This window comes from Falco peregrinus, chromosome 1 (genome assembly GCF_023634155.1).
Source record: "Falco peregrinus isolate bFalPer1 chromosome 1, bFalPer1.pri, whole genome shotgun sequence".
Lineage (NCBI taxonomy): Eukaryota > Metazoa > Chordata > Aves > Falconiformes > Falconidae > Falco > Falco peregrinus.
Window position 1 is genome coordinate 128,694,854 of NC_073721.1, and position 15,268 is coordinate 128,710,121.

At 62.3% G+C, this 15,268-nt stretch overlaps 2 protein-coding genes across 4 annotated transcripts in view; one reads left to right on the forward strand and one right to left on the reverse strand.

The window, feature by feature from the left end:
• The first annotated feature begins 787 nt into the window (after positions 1-787).
• On the forward strand, positions 788-10,532 carry LOC101916429 (cholesterol side-chain cleavage enzyme, mitochondrial). Of its 3 annotated transcripts, XM_055793825.1 has the most exons (11): positions 788-867; positions 3,416-3,597; positions 6,603-6,670; positions 7,217-7,372; positions 7,590-7,789; positions 8,177-8,380; positions 8,901-9,061; positions 9,139-9,305; positions 9,449-9,527; positions 9,731-9,922; positions 10,040-10,529. In XM_055793825.1, the coding sequence occupies exons 2-11, from the start codon at positions 3,574-3,576 to the stop codon at positions 10,160-10,162; spliced, it is 1,374 nt and encodes a 457-aa protein (XP_055649800.1). In that variant the 5' UTR covers positions 788-867; positions 3,416-3,573; the 3' UTR covers positions 10,163-10,529. The 3 variants fall into 3 exon arrangements, with proteins under 3 accessions (XP_055649800.1, XP_055649799.1, XP_005239488.2); XM_055793824.1 differs by lacking the exon at positions 788-867 and having other exon boundaries at positions 3,350-3,597; XM_005239431.3 differs by lacking the exons at positions 788-867; positions 3,416-3,597 and having other exon boundaries at positions 5,716-6,670; positions 10,040-10,532.
• Positions 10,533-10,562: 30 nt separating this feature from the next.
• Positions 10,563-15,268, reverse strand: part of CCDC33 (coiled-coil domain containing 33) — a 43,971-nt gene continuing 39,265 nt past the window's right edge. The window contains 9 exon segments of the mRNA XM_055796328.1: positions 10,563-10,655; positions 11,230-11,317; positions 11,550-11,671; positions 11,878-11,950; positions 12,154-12,285; positions 12,512-12,600; positions 12,714-13,133; positions 13,801-13,976; positions 14,298-14,404. Of these exon segments, the coding sequence (XP_055652303.1) occupies positions 10,570-10,655; positions 11,230-11,317; positions 11,550-11,671; positions 11,878-11,950; positions 12,154-12,285; positions 12,512-12,600; positions 12,714-13,133; positions 13,801-13,976; positions 14,298-14,404 (1,293 nt within the window). The 3' untranslated portion in view covers positions 10,563-10,569.

Sequence of the window (15,268 nt, forward strand, 5' to 3'; positions counted from 1 at the left end):
GATATAAATAGCGGGTCCTCCTGGGCACGGAGCCATCCCAGCACCTTCTGCCTGCAGCTCTGCTGCTCGCGGGGAGCTGGGGGTGGTTGCGGTGGCTCTGACATCAGGGGTGGCTTTTAGGGGTGAATGCAGGGGCTGCCTGGCTGGACAGCCCGTGAGACGGAGCGACGCTGAACTCGCAGCTCTCTTCATTTGCTGGGTTTGGGAAAAATGAGCTGGTGGTTGACAGCCGGCGGGTGGGGAGAAAGCTTGGGATGGAAGGAAGCAGGGAATAGGAATTCAAGCTTTTAAAATGTGCCAGCAGAAGCAGGAGAGAACGATGCCTCCCCTTCTCTTTCAAACCCTCCATCAAAGCACCTTGGCACAAAAGCAGGACTGGCTGCAGAACCCAGCAGACCTGTTGCGGCTCTCGGCCCCCTGTTGCAGGGCTTTCAAAGGGTTGTGGCTTCAGCTAAAGCCGTGCCCAGCTGCCTTTCTGTGTGCTACTCCTAGCGCTTGCTGCTGGGCCTGTTCCTGCAGGTAGGTCAGAAAATATGCAGGAGGCACTGGCAGTGGGGTAGGAGCCCCCCAGGCTCCAGCCCTGGTTTGTGGCCGTGCCCCATCGAGCTCCATCCACAAAGCCTCGGCGGTGACGGGGACTGGGTAGGGGCACGGGGACGGGCACCTCTGTCCCCTGGGACCTGGGTTTGCAGGAGGGTTTTGCAGGTCCTTGGTCTGCAGGGAGGGATTGGCAGCTGAAAGTGAAAGCCTCCCCTGCCTTACTTCTTTCTTAGCACTGGGTTTGGCAGAAAACTTCCCGCTGGCGCCGGCAGCATATGCGGCAGCGGCATCTTGACGTAAAGAAGAAGAAATGAGCCCGAAAGGCAGGTGGGTTTCAGTGGAGCTAAAACAAGAAGCGGGATTTCTGGCAGCCCCCACCTTTGTGGTGGGAGGCGGCGGGAGCTCACCCAGGACAGGAGGGGAGAGACAGCCCGTGCCCCGGTGTCATCGCTTGGGTGCTGTGTGTGGACATGGAGATGTTGCATTTCCAGCTCTGTTGTTGCCAAGGGTTGGATTACCAAAGCTCTAAAACCCCTCAGGAAAAAGCCCAGACACTGACGTGTTCTGCAGTGCCCTGGGAAGAGGCAAGCGGGAGGGTGGGGAGCAGCACACGGAGGCGATGCTGAACCCCCGGGAGCGGGTCAGAATCGATGGGCTGGGGATGTGCGGGGTGCAGGGCTGCAGTAGCAGCATTGGGGCTGCCCAGGCTCCTTTTTCTTGCCCAAGAAGCAGGCTCGGAGCGTGGGACCAAGTGCCACAGGGACAACTCGGAGTCCCTGGGCAGCACAGAGACCCCTCAGACCTGCACAGGGCCTTGCAGCAGCGTCTCCTCCCCCAGCCCAGCTTTTGTAAGTGGGTCCCCAACCCTGCTCCCCGAGGACAGCCAGGACAAAAGATGGAGCCTTTTGCTAAATTTCTTGAGGAAAGCATCAGACTGCACATTTCAGGTTGTGTTTTGTTCTGGGCTGCATTTCCCCTGGCCACCAACTATTTCCTCTAGGTACTATGAGCTGAAAGATGTGGGCAAACACATGCGCTGGAATTGATTGCAGGCTCCGGGGCTGCCGGAGGGAGAACCTGCGTGTGGGGAGGGCAAGGCTGAGGCGTTGCTCGATGGCCACATTGTTTGAGCGAGTTATTTCGAGAGCCTTGTTTCAATGGCAGCAGGCACGCACAGGAAGGTCAGGTACTGCAGCAGCTTCTCCAGGCTTCCTGCGGCGCAGGCGGAGGGAGGCACGGTCGCACGCCTGGAACAAAAGCCCCAACAGTGTTCAGTTTTTTCCCCAGCACTGTTTTTTGGGGCTATTTCTGCCTCCAGCCTTACCAGTGGCCTTGGAAGCTGCTCTGGGAGGAGGCTTTGCTGGGCAGGACAATAGACCCAGGAAATCCTGTATCCGTCTGAACTGGATGCAAGAGCTGGTGAGAAATCCCACAGGAGCTGCCTGCTCGCTCCACGCGAGGCATCCAGGGCACGCACTGACTGCAGGCTCATCTGAGATGCTGTCTGCAGCTACATCAACCCCCTGGGCAGCTTTTCCCGGCGGGATGAGGGTGCAGAGCAATCCCAGAAGGCGCCGGCTGGAGCCTGGAATGCGAAAGCCCCGGCGGCCGCTCCTGGTTTCGCAAGAGCTGGATCCCAGGGATGGAGAGGTGCTGCCGCCTCACGGCAACAGCTTCCACCCTCCCCGTTCGTTCCCTGCGGCAGACCGGCTGGAGCCCTCCCCCTGCATTTTTCTATCTTGCATCTTTTCTTGCATCGAACTGCAGCCGCAACCAGAGCCGGCGCGACCCAGCCGCGCTCCCACGGGCTGTCACCCCCGGGCCATCTCCCCACGGGTGTCCTGCCCACCCAGCCCACCCCACCTGGCCCAGTGCCATCGCCCGCGCCCCCTGGGACAGGGGGGCAAAAGGGAGCCATCCGCTGAGCTCAGGTGTCTGGGTCGGGTGCCCGAAACCCTGCCACCCAGCTGCCGTCACCCCTTGCTCCTCCCTGTCCAAGCCGTTTCCCCGTCGGTGATGTGGCAGCTCTGCTTGCAGGGGGTGTTTGCTGCCGTTCCCCCCCTTTTCCCTGGGGATCTCAGGATCTGGCCAGCCTTGGACAGGTGTCTGTCTGCCTGTGTGTGGCTCTGGGTTCCTTTTGCCCGTGGCCCATGCTGGGGCATGGCAGATGTGGCGTGGGTGATGCTCTGCCACCAAGACGGAGCGGTGAGCAACGCGAGTGGGAAATCCAGCCGTTTACTGGAAACGAGGTGACCTAGAGATGCTGGAGGAAGTTAAACATGAGCTAAACCAGTGTGCCTTCCTCCCATGGGCCACACTCCTGCCCTCAGCCGCACAAATGCTTTTCCCCCAGCCATGAACTTCCACCCTGAGATCCCCAAGGAGCAGTCCCAGCCACGAGGGTGAGGTGCCCCATCCCAGCTTGATGGAGGCCCCGAAATCCAGGCATCAGCCCGGCAATTTTTGGTTTGGGGACTGCACGAAATAAATTAGTAAGAGGAGATTCAGTTTAATGGAGCAGGGCAATAAAAACAAGGTAGAATTGCTGCTGTTTCAGATTAAAGCTTGTCCTGGCTGGGTCCATCTGAGTGCCCCTGGCAGCTCCTCAAGCACCATGCGCTCAGCGCCGCATCCCTCAGGGATGCTGCCTGGCACATCCAGGTCATCCTCTTCTCTCTGCTCCCAGGGGAAACCCTCCAGCAGCAACTGCTTGATCATGGCTATGGTCTGTTAGCAGCTGACAGTTCTTTCTTTTTCAAGATAACATTATGAAAATGAGTTTCCCCCCACCCCTCCAGTCTCAAAGTGAATCATGGGGGGTTTCTGGGCAAGAGTTTTACTACTGAAATTTTCCCAACCACCTGCTCGTGGGCAGGAGCTGAAAGCTTGCGATGAATGGATTCACTCACACAGAGAGGAGGGAAGACCCCAGGATGAAAATGGTGCAGAAAAGAAAAGAGCCTGTTGGAAAACACATGGAAACTACTGTCCTTCCCAAGGGACTGGTGCAAGCTGAGCTGCGTAGGTCCACCTATGGATGCAGGCTGCATTTTTAAGGTAAGAAAGCAATGTGGCCAGCTCCGTGCCCTGTTTCCAGCCACCGATTTCACCCTTGTGCTCCGCTTTCCATCCTGGTGAGGGGATGCAGTCCCTTGCCCCCACCAAAACAGATCTGCTTCCAGCATCACCCCGGCTGAAGTCAGCCCCATCCCAGCTGGTTCCCGTCGGTTCTGGGGGACAGAGATGCGGAAGGGATGAGCTTGCTCCACCAAAACACCTTCCCTCTGCTTAACCACTGCAGCCTTGGCATTCCCAGCCCCAGGGATGAGGCTGGGGGGGTGGATTTTCCAGGGAGGCTGGGGTCTCGCTGGGGCTGGGGCTGCGGTGCTGGCTCAGCAGGGTTACCTGCCATGGAGCAGAAAGCTGAGGGGGTGTCAGCAGCCTCTCCGAGGTGTGATTTACCGGGGCAAGGTGTGAAGGTGTCAGGCAGATTAGTCACCCCACTTGCTTGGAAGATGATACGCGCCAGGAAAGCCCCACGGGTGAAAAGCGAAAGTGTGGCACCCATGGGCGCCACCTCTCATTAGGAGGAAACTCTGCTGGCGGGACAAACCTTGTCCCCAGCATGGGTGACAAGGGGAGGAGGCCACTAGGGGAGGGGAAAGACTCTCGGTTTTGGTTCGTGCAGAATTTTGGTTCGTGCAGAAATAGCAGAGAGTATGCCTGAGTCATGTGGGCTTCGTGGGCGAGCTGCTGCGGCAGAGGCGGGGGAATGCCGCCCCTGGCCACATGCCGACTGCTTCGCTTGGCATCGATGGGGCCATCAGCAAAAGCCACCAGAGCCCCCTCCCTGCTGCGGTTTCTGCTAGAAGGAGTGATACTGCGGGTTGCTGAGCACCTCCCCGGCCTGTTTCCTGCTCTCACCCCCCAACTTTCCGTCAGAGCCCCCCCAGCCACGTGGGTTCCTGTGCCAGCAGCGTGCTGGGGGGTGGCTGAGGGGGGACGAACCGCCACATTCCCTTCGTGCTGCAGCGGCAGCAACGCTGCTGGGGAGGGGCCCTGACAAGCTGGGGGCACCACGGGGGGCGGGCACGGAAGTGTGTGTGGGACCCCTTGGAGATGTGGGGGCCAGGCTGGGGGGATGGAGCCCGTGAGCTGGCTCCCCACGCTTCAGGGAGGTGGGGGAGAGAGGGGGTGCAGAGGTGGCACGGAGTGTGATGGGTGGCTGTCCCCTCTGGGGGCTGGAGCTGGTGGCTGACAGGGCCACCCAGCCCCGTGTGAGGGCAGAGCTCAGCCCTGTGCCCACGCGTCCCTCCGTGTCCCCTGGGCCTGTGTTTTTACGAGCATCAGCTTGGCCAAACCGCTCCAGACTGACCCCGTTCCCTTGGCCAGAGAGGGGGCAGCGGGTCCCACCCAGGACAGTGGCAGTGCAGGGGGGGAGGACAGGGGGGTGGCACTGTGCCACCATGTCCCCGGGCTGTAGGGCTGCTTCAGGGTGTGCACTGGGCTGGCAGGTGGTCACCCAGGGCAGGTGTCTTCATGCAGATGGTGGCAGCTGGAGCAAGCGATGAGTGGCTGGGACAGGAGGGGACAGAGCCAGTGTCCTGATAGGGGGCAAGAGGGGACAGAGCCAGTGCAGGCAGGGGACAGGGAGGGACAGAGGTGGTACAGGCAAGAGACAGGAGGGACCTCTAGAGGAGGTGCAAAGTAGGGGACAGGATGTGGACAGAGGAGGGGACAGGCAGGGGACAGGGGCAGGAGGGGACAAAGGTGGTGTGGGCAGGGGACAAGGGCAGAAGCAGTGCTAGGCAGGGGACAGGAGGGACAGAAGAGGTGCCAGGTAGGGGACAGGGTGGGGACAGAGGTGGTGCAGGCAGGGGACAGCGCCAGTGCAGGCAGGGGACAGGGCAGGGATGGAGGTGGTGACAGGCAGGGGACAGGAGGGACAGAGTTGGTGCAGTCAGGGGGCAAGGACAGGAGGGGACAGAGTCGGTGCAGGCAGGGGACATGTCTGGAGTCCTCCCCACACTCCAGGGACACCCCAGGGGCACCCTGGGGGTTCTCAAGGCCAACTCCAGGGACACCCCGAAGGGACACCCCAGAAAGGCTCAGGGCCCCCCCAGTTCCTCCCTTCCCACAGACACAAACCACCCACACCCCCCCATTGCTAACTGGTCACCAGTGGGTGTCATTGGGCCTAGGGACACAGGATCTTGTCTGCCACTGATCTTAGGGGCTGGAGCCTTTGTCCCTGGCTTGGTGGGGACCGTGACACCCCAAAAAGTCTTTCCCTCCTGGTGTGTGTGTGTGTGTGTTGGGGTTCCTGCACTAAATGACAGCTGATGCTGCCCTGGGAGGGGGGGACCCGCCTCCCCCAGCACCCCCTGTCCTGGGGCGGGCAGAGGTGAGACACCCCTGGCAATGGCCAGGCAGTCCCCAAGGATGTCCCCTCCTGTGGTCACCCATCACGCCTGAGCTTTGTTTTGTCCCCTAGGTAATTTTTATTATTTATTTTGCAGACAAAGCATACCTCCCCTTGGCAGTTAAATTTTCATTTTCAGCGCTTGCAACAGCACCCGCTTTTATTGGGGTGGTGTGGGCCACCTGCCAGCGTCACCCATTGTCACCCCATGCCACTCAGGGTCTGTGCATCACCTGGCAAGCCCCGCTACGGCTGGGCTGGGAGGGGATGGGGCTCCGCCGACCACTTTTGGCTGCCCCGTGCCCCAGTGCCTGCCGCCTTGCCGGGGCGAGATGCCCTCGCCTGTCCCTGTCCCTGGGGCGGCCGTGACTCATCGGGAGGCGGGCAAGAGCATGAGCATCTCGCCTTGAGTGAGGCCAGCCGGGGGGACAAAAGAGGCCACCCTCGACTCCCTCCCCCGCCACCTGCTCCCATGCTCGCCCGGGCTGCGGGTGCCTTGCGGGGATGGCCCCCAGCCCCAGCCGGGGGCTGCCGCAGGGCTGGAGGGGCTGCCTCCCCCATCCCACCAGCTCCTCGGCCCTTCAACCAGCTGCCTGGCGACTGGCGCGCTGGCTGGCTCAACCTCTACCGCTTCTGGCAGGAGGGCGGCTTGCACAACGTCCACCACATCATGGCTCGCAAGTTCCAGCAGTTCGGGCCCATTTACAGGTGAGGCAGCAGTCTGCCCCCGGCACCCCCCGCCCCGCTCCCCCCGGCTCCACAGCCTGCCCAGTCCAGGATGCTGTTGCTATTTCCAGTCCTGCTCTGGGTGAGGAGGGGGTGAATGGGTGCCTGAGCTGCTGGAGCCGCCCGGCTGGCTGTGTGCCACGGTGAGGGGCGAAAGGGGAGACCCATTCGTGCCTGGCGGATGTGGGATGTCGGGAGGAGGGGGTGGGGGGGCTGGAGACGGACTTTGCCCACCCTGATCTCCGTGGGGTCTGGAGCTGACATCCCCAGGCAGAGGAGGAAGGGTGGGGGTCCAGGTCCTGCACCCCTGGCTGTGGCTGCCTGAGCCCTGGGAGCCTGATTCTGGTGCTGAGCCGCTGCATACCCTGGGATGGGACCTGCAGGCAGGATTTTAGGGGGTGCGAAGGGAAGGGTGGTTGATTTGGGGGCGCTGGGGGAAGGTGCTTGATCTGGGGAGGTGAGAGGCTGCGGGGAGGGGTGCAGGTGGGGGTCAGCGTGCGGGGCTGACCCCCCTCCGCACCCCAACAGGGAGAAGCTGGGTGTCTATGAGAGTGTGAACATCATCAGCCCCCAGGACGCTGCCACCCTTTTCCAGGCGGAGGGGACGCTGCCGGAGCGCTTCAGTGTACCCCCCTGGGTGGCTTACCGCGACTACCGCAACAAGCCCTACGGCGTGCTCCTCAAGTGAGTCGGGGTGCCAGGGGGTTACCCTTAAAACGGGGCTCCCAGGTTCTAACGCAATAGCCCTGGCACATGGGGTGGTGAGAAGCTGGAGCATCAGGAGGGTGATGAGGATGCTGACTGGCCCTGTGCTTTGGGAGGTGACATCCTCTGGGAGGGGGTGTGTGGGGTTCGTGGATGGGGGAGGACACTTCTGACCCCCCACTTTGGTGTCCCACAGGACGGGGGAGGCCTGGCGCTCGGACCGCCTGATGCTCAACAAGGAGGTGCTGTCACCGCAGGTGGTGGAGAGTTTTGTGCCTCTGCTGAGCCAAGTGGGCGAGGACTTCATCCAGCGGGCACGGGCCCAGGTGGGGAAGAGCGGCCGGGAGCGCTGGACGGCCGACTTCACCCACGAGCTCTTCCGCTTTGCCCTGGAGTGTGAGTGTCTGGGGCATGGGTCTCTGCAAGGCATGTCCCCCTGAAACACCTCTTTGCAAGGTACCCGAGATGGGTAACACTGTGTTTCCGCCAGCTTCATCCGCAGAGATGGGCAAACAAGCTTCTCCCCCAAAGCCACAGGGTCTAGAGGGATGTCCTCTCCCTGGACAAGCAGAGAACAACCCAAAACTGTTGATAAAACACTGTTTTATCATCTACCGGTCATCAACTGATGCCCAACAAGGGATGCCTTCCTGGCCCTGTGATGCTCAGAGTGAGCAGGAGGCCAAGCCAGGTCCCCATAGAAAGGCTGGAGCTGGCCATGAGAGGGTGGAGGGGACGAAGTTCCCCCCTGGCTGGGTCCCCTCACGGGTGCTGTGCTTGCAGCCGTGTGCCACGTGCTCTACGGGGAGCGGCTGGGGCTGCTGCAGGACTTTGTGGACCCCGAGGCGCAGCGCTTCATCGATGCCGTGACCCTGATGTTCCACACCACCTCGCCCATGCTCTACCTGCCGCCTGCCCTCCTCCGCCACCTCAACGCCAAGATGTGGCGGGACCACGTCCGGGCCTGGGATGCCATCTTCTCCCAGGGTGAGTGCTTCTCCTGCCCGCACCGTCCTGTGTCACCCAAGGCCCCTTTGAGGACCTGGGTCTGTAGCGCAACCTCATCTCACCAGCGCAGAGACCTTCTCCTGGGTCCAACCACCCAGCAAGGGGCCACCAGGTCCAGGAAGGCTTTTCATATCTGGAGCTTGTGGGGTGGAACAGTGGGGAACTGTCCAGGAGCGATAAAGGGCAGATGATGGGCATCATGTTGAGGGGAGCAGCTCTCCCAGAGGGACTTGTGGCCTCTGAGAGCTTTTGGCACCTGGCACAACTCTCTTGCAGGGTGTCCTCCCCCAGGGCATCCTCATCCCTAACCCTCTGTGCCCACCCAGCCACTGCTGGGTCCTGCAGCAGGGACCGCAGTCCCAAGCTGCCACAGGAGCAGCTCCCATGGAAAAGCCACTGGCATGGGACAACGATGTCCTAAGGTGCCACATCTGGTGCCTTCCTCCTCCACCATGGCCCTGGGGGAGGAAGACCACACCATGTCTCCATGTCTTTTCAGCGGACAAATGCATACAAAACGTCTATCGGGACCTGCGGCTGCAACGCAAGAGCACCAAGGAGTACATGGGCATCCTCTGCAGCCTGATCATGCAGGACAAGCTGCCCTTGGATGACATCAAGGCCAGCGTCACCGAGATGATGGCGGGCGGGGTGGACACCGTAAGGAGCGGGCAGGGTTGCTGGGCAGGGAGAAGGTCCTGGCTGGTGTTGAGCCTCGCTCTCCTGCCCTGCTCCAGACCTCCATGACGCTGCAGTGGGCCATGTTTGAGCTGGCGCGGTCCCCGGGGGTCCAGGAGCAGCTGCGGGCAGAAGTCCTGGCTGCCAAGCAGGAGGCAGCAGGGGACAGGGTGAAGATGCTGAAAACCATCCGGCTGCTCAAAGCCACCATCAAGGAGACACTCCGGTGAGGAGAAGCCCCCGCTGAAAACCACCCCCAGCCCCTTCCCTCCCCGAATCGCTGGCACTGTTGGGATGTCGTGCATTGAGGTGGGACATGAGCAGGTGAGGCTGCCCCCAAAATCAGGTGTGTGGGACCTGTCCCCCTAGGCTGCATCCCGTGGCAGTGACCCTGCAGAGGTACACCACTCAGGAGGTCATCCTCCAGGACTACCGCATCCCCCCAAAGGTTAGCATGGCCTCCAGGTCCCTCCTCACCCCAGCCTGCTTCACACAGGGCTCTGGGTGGAGGTGGGACCTGGAGCATGGGTGGGTGACATGAGGGAGCAGCCGTGGGGCTGGATCCCATCCTTGCACCCCCTTCCTGCACCCCAAGCACCAGCTGAGCCACGTGGGGAGCCAAGACCCACAGGGGCTGATCCTTCCCTGCAGACGCTGGTGCAGGTCGGTCTCTACGCCATGGGCCGGGATCCTGAGGTCTTCCCCAAGCCGGAGCAGTTCAGCCCCCAGCGCTGGCTGGCAGCTGGCCCCAAGCACTTCAAGGGGCTGAGTTTTGGTTTCGGACCCCGCCAGTGCCTGGGACGCCGGATCGCTGAGCTGGAGATGCAGCTCTTCCTCATGCAGGTGAGCATCCTGCTGCTGGGGACATTGGGGGCATGGCACTGCAAGGGGTCGGGGAGGCGGCACGTGGGTGTTGGCACCTCCAGTGTTTCCCATCTTCTCTTTTCTCCCACATCCCAGATCCTGGAGAACTTCAAGATCGAAACCATGAGAGCGGTGGAAGTCGGGACCAAGTTTGATCTCATCCTGATCCCAGACAAACCCATCTACTTGACCTTACGGCCGCTTGAGCCCCAAGCATGAGGAACCCGACCCCGGGTGACACCCAGCTGGTCCCAGCTGGGGGGTCACCCCCACCATCCCAGCAAGCGCTTTCAGCTCCTTACAGCCAGACCAGCTCAGGGATGCGAGCTGGGGGACGGCTGGGACGCTCTCACGGCCACAGCCTTGGCTCCGTGCATCCCTGCCTCCGCTCAAGGCTGCGCTTACGCCACGGGGGAGATAAACCCCCGAAACCCCAGCCCCCACCGTCACCCCACGGAGCGCAGGGTGGAGGGTGCTGCTGCACCCATCCGGCTGCGCAGGGGTCCCCAGGGACCACGCCGGGGACTGCAGCCCTGCTTCTCCGACACCCTCTCACGTTTTGCTTCGCCTCTGATTTACTCTGTAATTTCATCATCTGAAAAAGCACTGGCTCCTTCATGCCAGCATTAGTTTTCTCCAGCTCTTTCCCCAGGCACGGGCTGGGGCAGAGGGTCCAGGGTCTGCGGTCTTCTCGGGGGGGCTGCGGAGATCGCTGGCAGGTTCTGCTGGGGAACAGGAGAATGTCTCAGGAGCTGTAAATACAGCCCTCTCTGGGGGGCATCGGGTGGGGATGAGAGGACTGCAACAAGGGGGTCTGAGGTTGGGGGGTATCCTGGGATGCTGGGGGGGTCCTGTGGTGCCAGGGACCACCCTCCTCTCTACCTCTTGCCCAGGGTCCTGCAGGGAAACTGAGGCAAATCCTCCCTGATGTAGGGGTGGGCACGGAGTCCCCCCGCTATCCCCCCCCTGCCAGCTGCCTGAGTGCAGAGGGGTGGCTCTGAGCCCCCCTCGATCTTGAGCACTGGCTGCCAGCCCCCATGTGGGGTGGCCCTGGTGCCCCCCGGGTGCTCACCGAGGCGGGGGCGTGGGGGAAGCCGTGCTCCCTCTCCAGCAGACGAGTGCCAAGCTCCTGCTTCTCCCTTCCCCATCTCCTCGCCGCCTCCTCCAGCTGGGACAGACCCAAACCAGGCTCGTTCTCTCCAAGGTGCGGGGGCTAGAGGAGCCCCCCATTCTGGCCCAACACCCCCAAGCTCCCCACCAGCAAGTGGGGTGCAGGAGGGCGATGCCCACCTGCCTCTCCAGCACCCGCCCGCGGGCTTGTGCCTCCTCCAGCCTGGCCAGCAGAGACAGCTTCTCCGCACCCCCGAAAACACCCTGCAGGCCATGAGATGAGCAGGAGAGAGGAAAGGCAATGCTGGATCACCCCCCGCTTCCTACACCCTGCTCTTGGGGGGCAGCAAGCCACGGGGGTGGCTATCACCCCACAGAGCTGGAGTTGCCACCTAGGTGATGCCCCCAGTTTGCCCAGTTACCCCCTGGTGTTGCTTTCTGGGGTGCCACATCTCTACTCCCCATCTCAGCCCTGTTCCCCCCTCCCCAGTCTCACCGGCAAAGCTGGGGGCCGTGGGGAGAGGGGGGTGGGGTGGTGGTGGGGCCTGGCCAGCTCCTCCCGCAGCCTGCGGTTCTCAGCCAGCAGAGCAGTGTACACCTCCTCGGAGAGGGCTTCACCTGGGGAGTGGGGGGGGATGTGTCCTACACCCCCATCCCGTGCAGAGATGGGGGTTAGGAGCAAGCCCTCACCTCCCCGACACCCAGGAATGGGTGCTGGAGGGCTCAGGACCAACTCTGATCCCCCACCACAGACCATCCCACGGCCAAAGGAATGCAGCAGGCCCCCCCCCCCCCCGAGGGTCCCCATCTCTGCTTGCACCCACCTGATGGCTTCTCAGTGCTCAGGCCCGTCCCAGTGAGCTGCTCCTGCAGCACCCGCTCCATCACCTCGATCACCTTGGGAGCGAGCAGAGCCATTCCCATGTCACCAGCTCAACACGAGGCAGTGGTGACCATCACACCTCCCCAGCCACCATGGTCCTGGGACCAGGCAGATCTCATGGAGGGCTGGGATGGGCCGGAGGGTCCCATCTGCTCCACAGAGCCTCATGCCCCCCCAGGCTGACCTTCCCACCCCGACCTTGTGCCCCACAACTCACTTTCTCCTGCTGCCGCACTGTCTCCTCCAAGCCCTTCGTCTTGGCCACCTTCTCCTGGCACCTCCTCAGCGCAGCCTGCTGCTGCTGGTGGGCTCGCTGGAGCAGCACCAGCTCCTTCTCCCGGTCGTTTTTCTGGGGGGGAGGAAGGGGAAAAGCCCCCAGGGACCACTGCGCTGAGCCTCAAGCCTTAGGGCATCACTTGTAGAGCTGGGAGAGGCTCATGGTGGGGGTCACGGGGGTTTCAGGCACTCGCTTGGCTATGGGGGTGCCATGACGCTCTCCCTGCTGCCCCCCTGCTCCTCCACCCCCACTCCATCCCTCCCAGGCAGCTCCTGCACACTCCTGCCACTGTCCATACCCGGATCAGCTCATTCTGCAGCTGCTGAACACGGTCCTTCAGTCTCCTCATCTCTGCCGTGCTGGCCACCAGCTTGCGCTTGAGGGTGGCTGCAACAGCCCATGCCACATCCTTGTCACCTGGCCAGGGATGGTGCAGCCCCCTCTGCTGCAACAGGGAGGGGGGTCCCCCACTTCCCACCTTCCCCTCCCCTGTCACGCACTGAGCCTGTCTAGCAGCTCCTCCCGGGTCATGACATCCAGGTCCACGTCGGTGAGCAGAGCGTGGCCCAGGTCCTCCTGCGTGGCCAGGCTGCGCCGCAGATGCCCGTTCTCCACCTCTAGGCTGGTGACATGCTGGCGCAGGGACAGGAGGTCCCCTGCCATCCGCTTCAGTGCCAGTCGGTAGCCGCTCGCCTCCTGCCAGCCCAGAGCAGAGCTGCTGGCACCCCGCGGCCAGCCGGGGCTTTCCCCAGCACCAGAAGCTCGGCTGAGGGTATTTCTTTGGAGAGTCAGACCCACCATGGAGGAGCTAAGAAACATCCAGGTTTTCCCCTGCCTCTTGCAACCATCCATCCTCTTCCCATCCATCCATGCATCCATGTATCCTTCTCTTCTCTTCTCCATCCATCCATCCTTCTCTCCTGTCCCTCCAAACCTTCTCCTGCCCACCCCCCCATCTCTCCCTCCAGCCACCAGCCCCCCCCCCCCCCATTTCCCCATCTCTTCCTACCACCCCCTGGGAGGAAAACCAGCTCTCCCAAGACCATGGGGTGCAGCAGTGCTGCAGCTGGGGGTCAGCCACACGCTCTGAGCCTTACGAGGCTTTGCAGGTATTTAGAAGAAGGGAGGTGGTGAAGAATAACAGAGGGATGAATGTTTACACAGATGAGCCTGGGGTTTTTTTAGCACCCGTGTGGCTGCACGACACCTTGCCGGGTGATGCTGGGGGGAAATAATTCCCCAAGGGTTTGCACCTTCCCAGGCAGACCCTCCTGAATCCCTCCCTGCCACGCCGGGCTGTGGAGAGGATCCCGACAGCAGGGACCTTGGCCGGAGGGAGCCGCGTGCCTCCAGCTCCCCTGGCCCCCCACTCCCAGCCTTGGGGACGGCCTTGGCCAGCGGCCTGCGGGGGGGGCTGGGGCGCGGGGAGGGGGTGCAGCGGCATCACACAGCCTTGGGGAAGGGGGGGGCAGGTGCAGCCAGAGGCTCAGCCCCCTCCTCCCCAGCTGCCTGGGATCTGGTTCACCCAGGACTGGGTTGGTGCCCAAGGTGCAGCCCCTTACAGCCAAACTCAAGCACTGCCCCCACCGAGACCTTCACTCACCGGCAGCACAGAGCCAACAGCAGCCGGACGTTGGTCCCCACCGGAGCCAGGACCTGCCTCAGGGACACTGCTGTCCCCCCCCATGCCCCCGCTGCCCCCTACTCCTCCCATTCCCCTGGCACTCACCAGCTCCTGGGGGTCCCTGATGATCTCCTGGGACCTGCAGAGCAGAGAACAGGGGGACACCCTTGGCCAGCTGCTCCCACCAGAGTGAAACACCGGCAAAGCCTTTGCTGAGGAATGCTCTGTAGGAGCCAGGAGCCTGTATGGGGTGCCAGGGGGCAAGGCAAGTTTGGGTGGGGGTGGGGGTGCAGTAAGGATGGGAGCCTGGAGGAGATGAGGAGAAAGATCAGCAGTGGTGGGGCAGGAGGAGAAGCTGCTGGGGAAAACATGGGGAGAACGGAGGAAGGAGGAAACCACCCCAAGGAGGATGAGAAGAAGGAGCCAAGAGGGGGCCGCAAAACCGGCGTGGTCCCCATACCTCTGCTCCCCTGCCAGCGCTCCTGTCCCACGTGGGAATGGCTGCTTTCCGGGCAGGATGCTGGCCACGCTGTCAGCTCCTGGGAGGGACACGTTGTCTTGGTGGAGCTGGCAGGAGACATCAGAGAAGAGGGTGAGGATAAGGAGCAGACTGGGGAAAGCCCTCTGAGAGGAGCAGCAAGCTCCTTCAGCCCCTTCCCCATGGCTGGGAGCAGCGTTCCTGGCTTTCACCTGGAGCAAAACACCCTTGGCACTGCAGGTGTGGGGTCAGGATCCAGCCCTGCCCCAAAAGCCTCCACAATCACTGGCTGCGATGCTTCCAACACCCCGCTTTGAGGTTTGGGTGTAACATGTTGTGGCTGCAGGGCTGGAAGACCTTCTCCTGAGGCTGGGGACACTTAGAAATGCCTGGCTTTGAGCATCATCGCATGGCTGGACCATTAACCCATGCACCCTTGGGAGGAAATTTGGTTGTGGCTGAAAGCAACCCCAGCCAGGCACTGTCCCTGTGACAGGGACCTTTGAGTCCTCAGCTCCTGTTGGTGACACCAGGAACAGGGCGACGTCCCCACCCCCGCCCAGTGCCCCCCCCCCCCCCCCCCCACTCACAGTGGCAGAGAAGGGTCTGTAGTACAGCATTGTCCCCGCTCCTGGGGTGCCCCCAGCACCCTGCTCCCCTCAGCCAGCCCTGCCTGCCAGCGGGTTGCCAGGCTCTGCCTGCTCCAAACAAACTCCCAGCGGCTCAGCCACCCCCGGACAAACATCCCGTCCCCATCCCCGTGCCACCACCTGAGCTGCTGGCCAGTGGACTTACAGCCATGCTGGGGGGGTTGTAGCATGAGGAAAAGCTGTTTTTCCCAGGCCCTTCCTGCTGGCAAAGGGATTTTGGTGGTGCAAGGGCTCCTGGCAGCCTGGCACGCCGGTGGCTGTTGCTACAACACAACCCTTCCCTTAGCAGCTCCTCCCTGCAGC

What these genes read in the sequence shown, in the direction of transcription:
- LOC101916429 (XM_005239431.3), top strand. Translation starts at nt 6,171, where the DNA reads ATGCCACTCAGGGTCTGTGCATCACCTGGCAAGCCCCGCTACGGCTGG. An exon ending in ACTACCGCATCCCCCCAAAG is followed by an intron (nt 9,528 to 9,730) that starts GTTAGCATGGCC and finishes CCTTCCCTGCAG; the next exon opens with ACGCTGGTGCAGGTCGGTCT. An exon ending in TGCAGCTCTTCCTCATGCAG is followed by an intron (nt 9,923 to 10,039) that starts GTGAGCATCCTG and finishes CCCACATCCCAG; the next exon opens with ATCCTGGAGAACTTCAAGAT.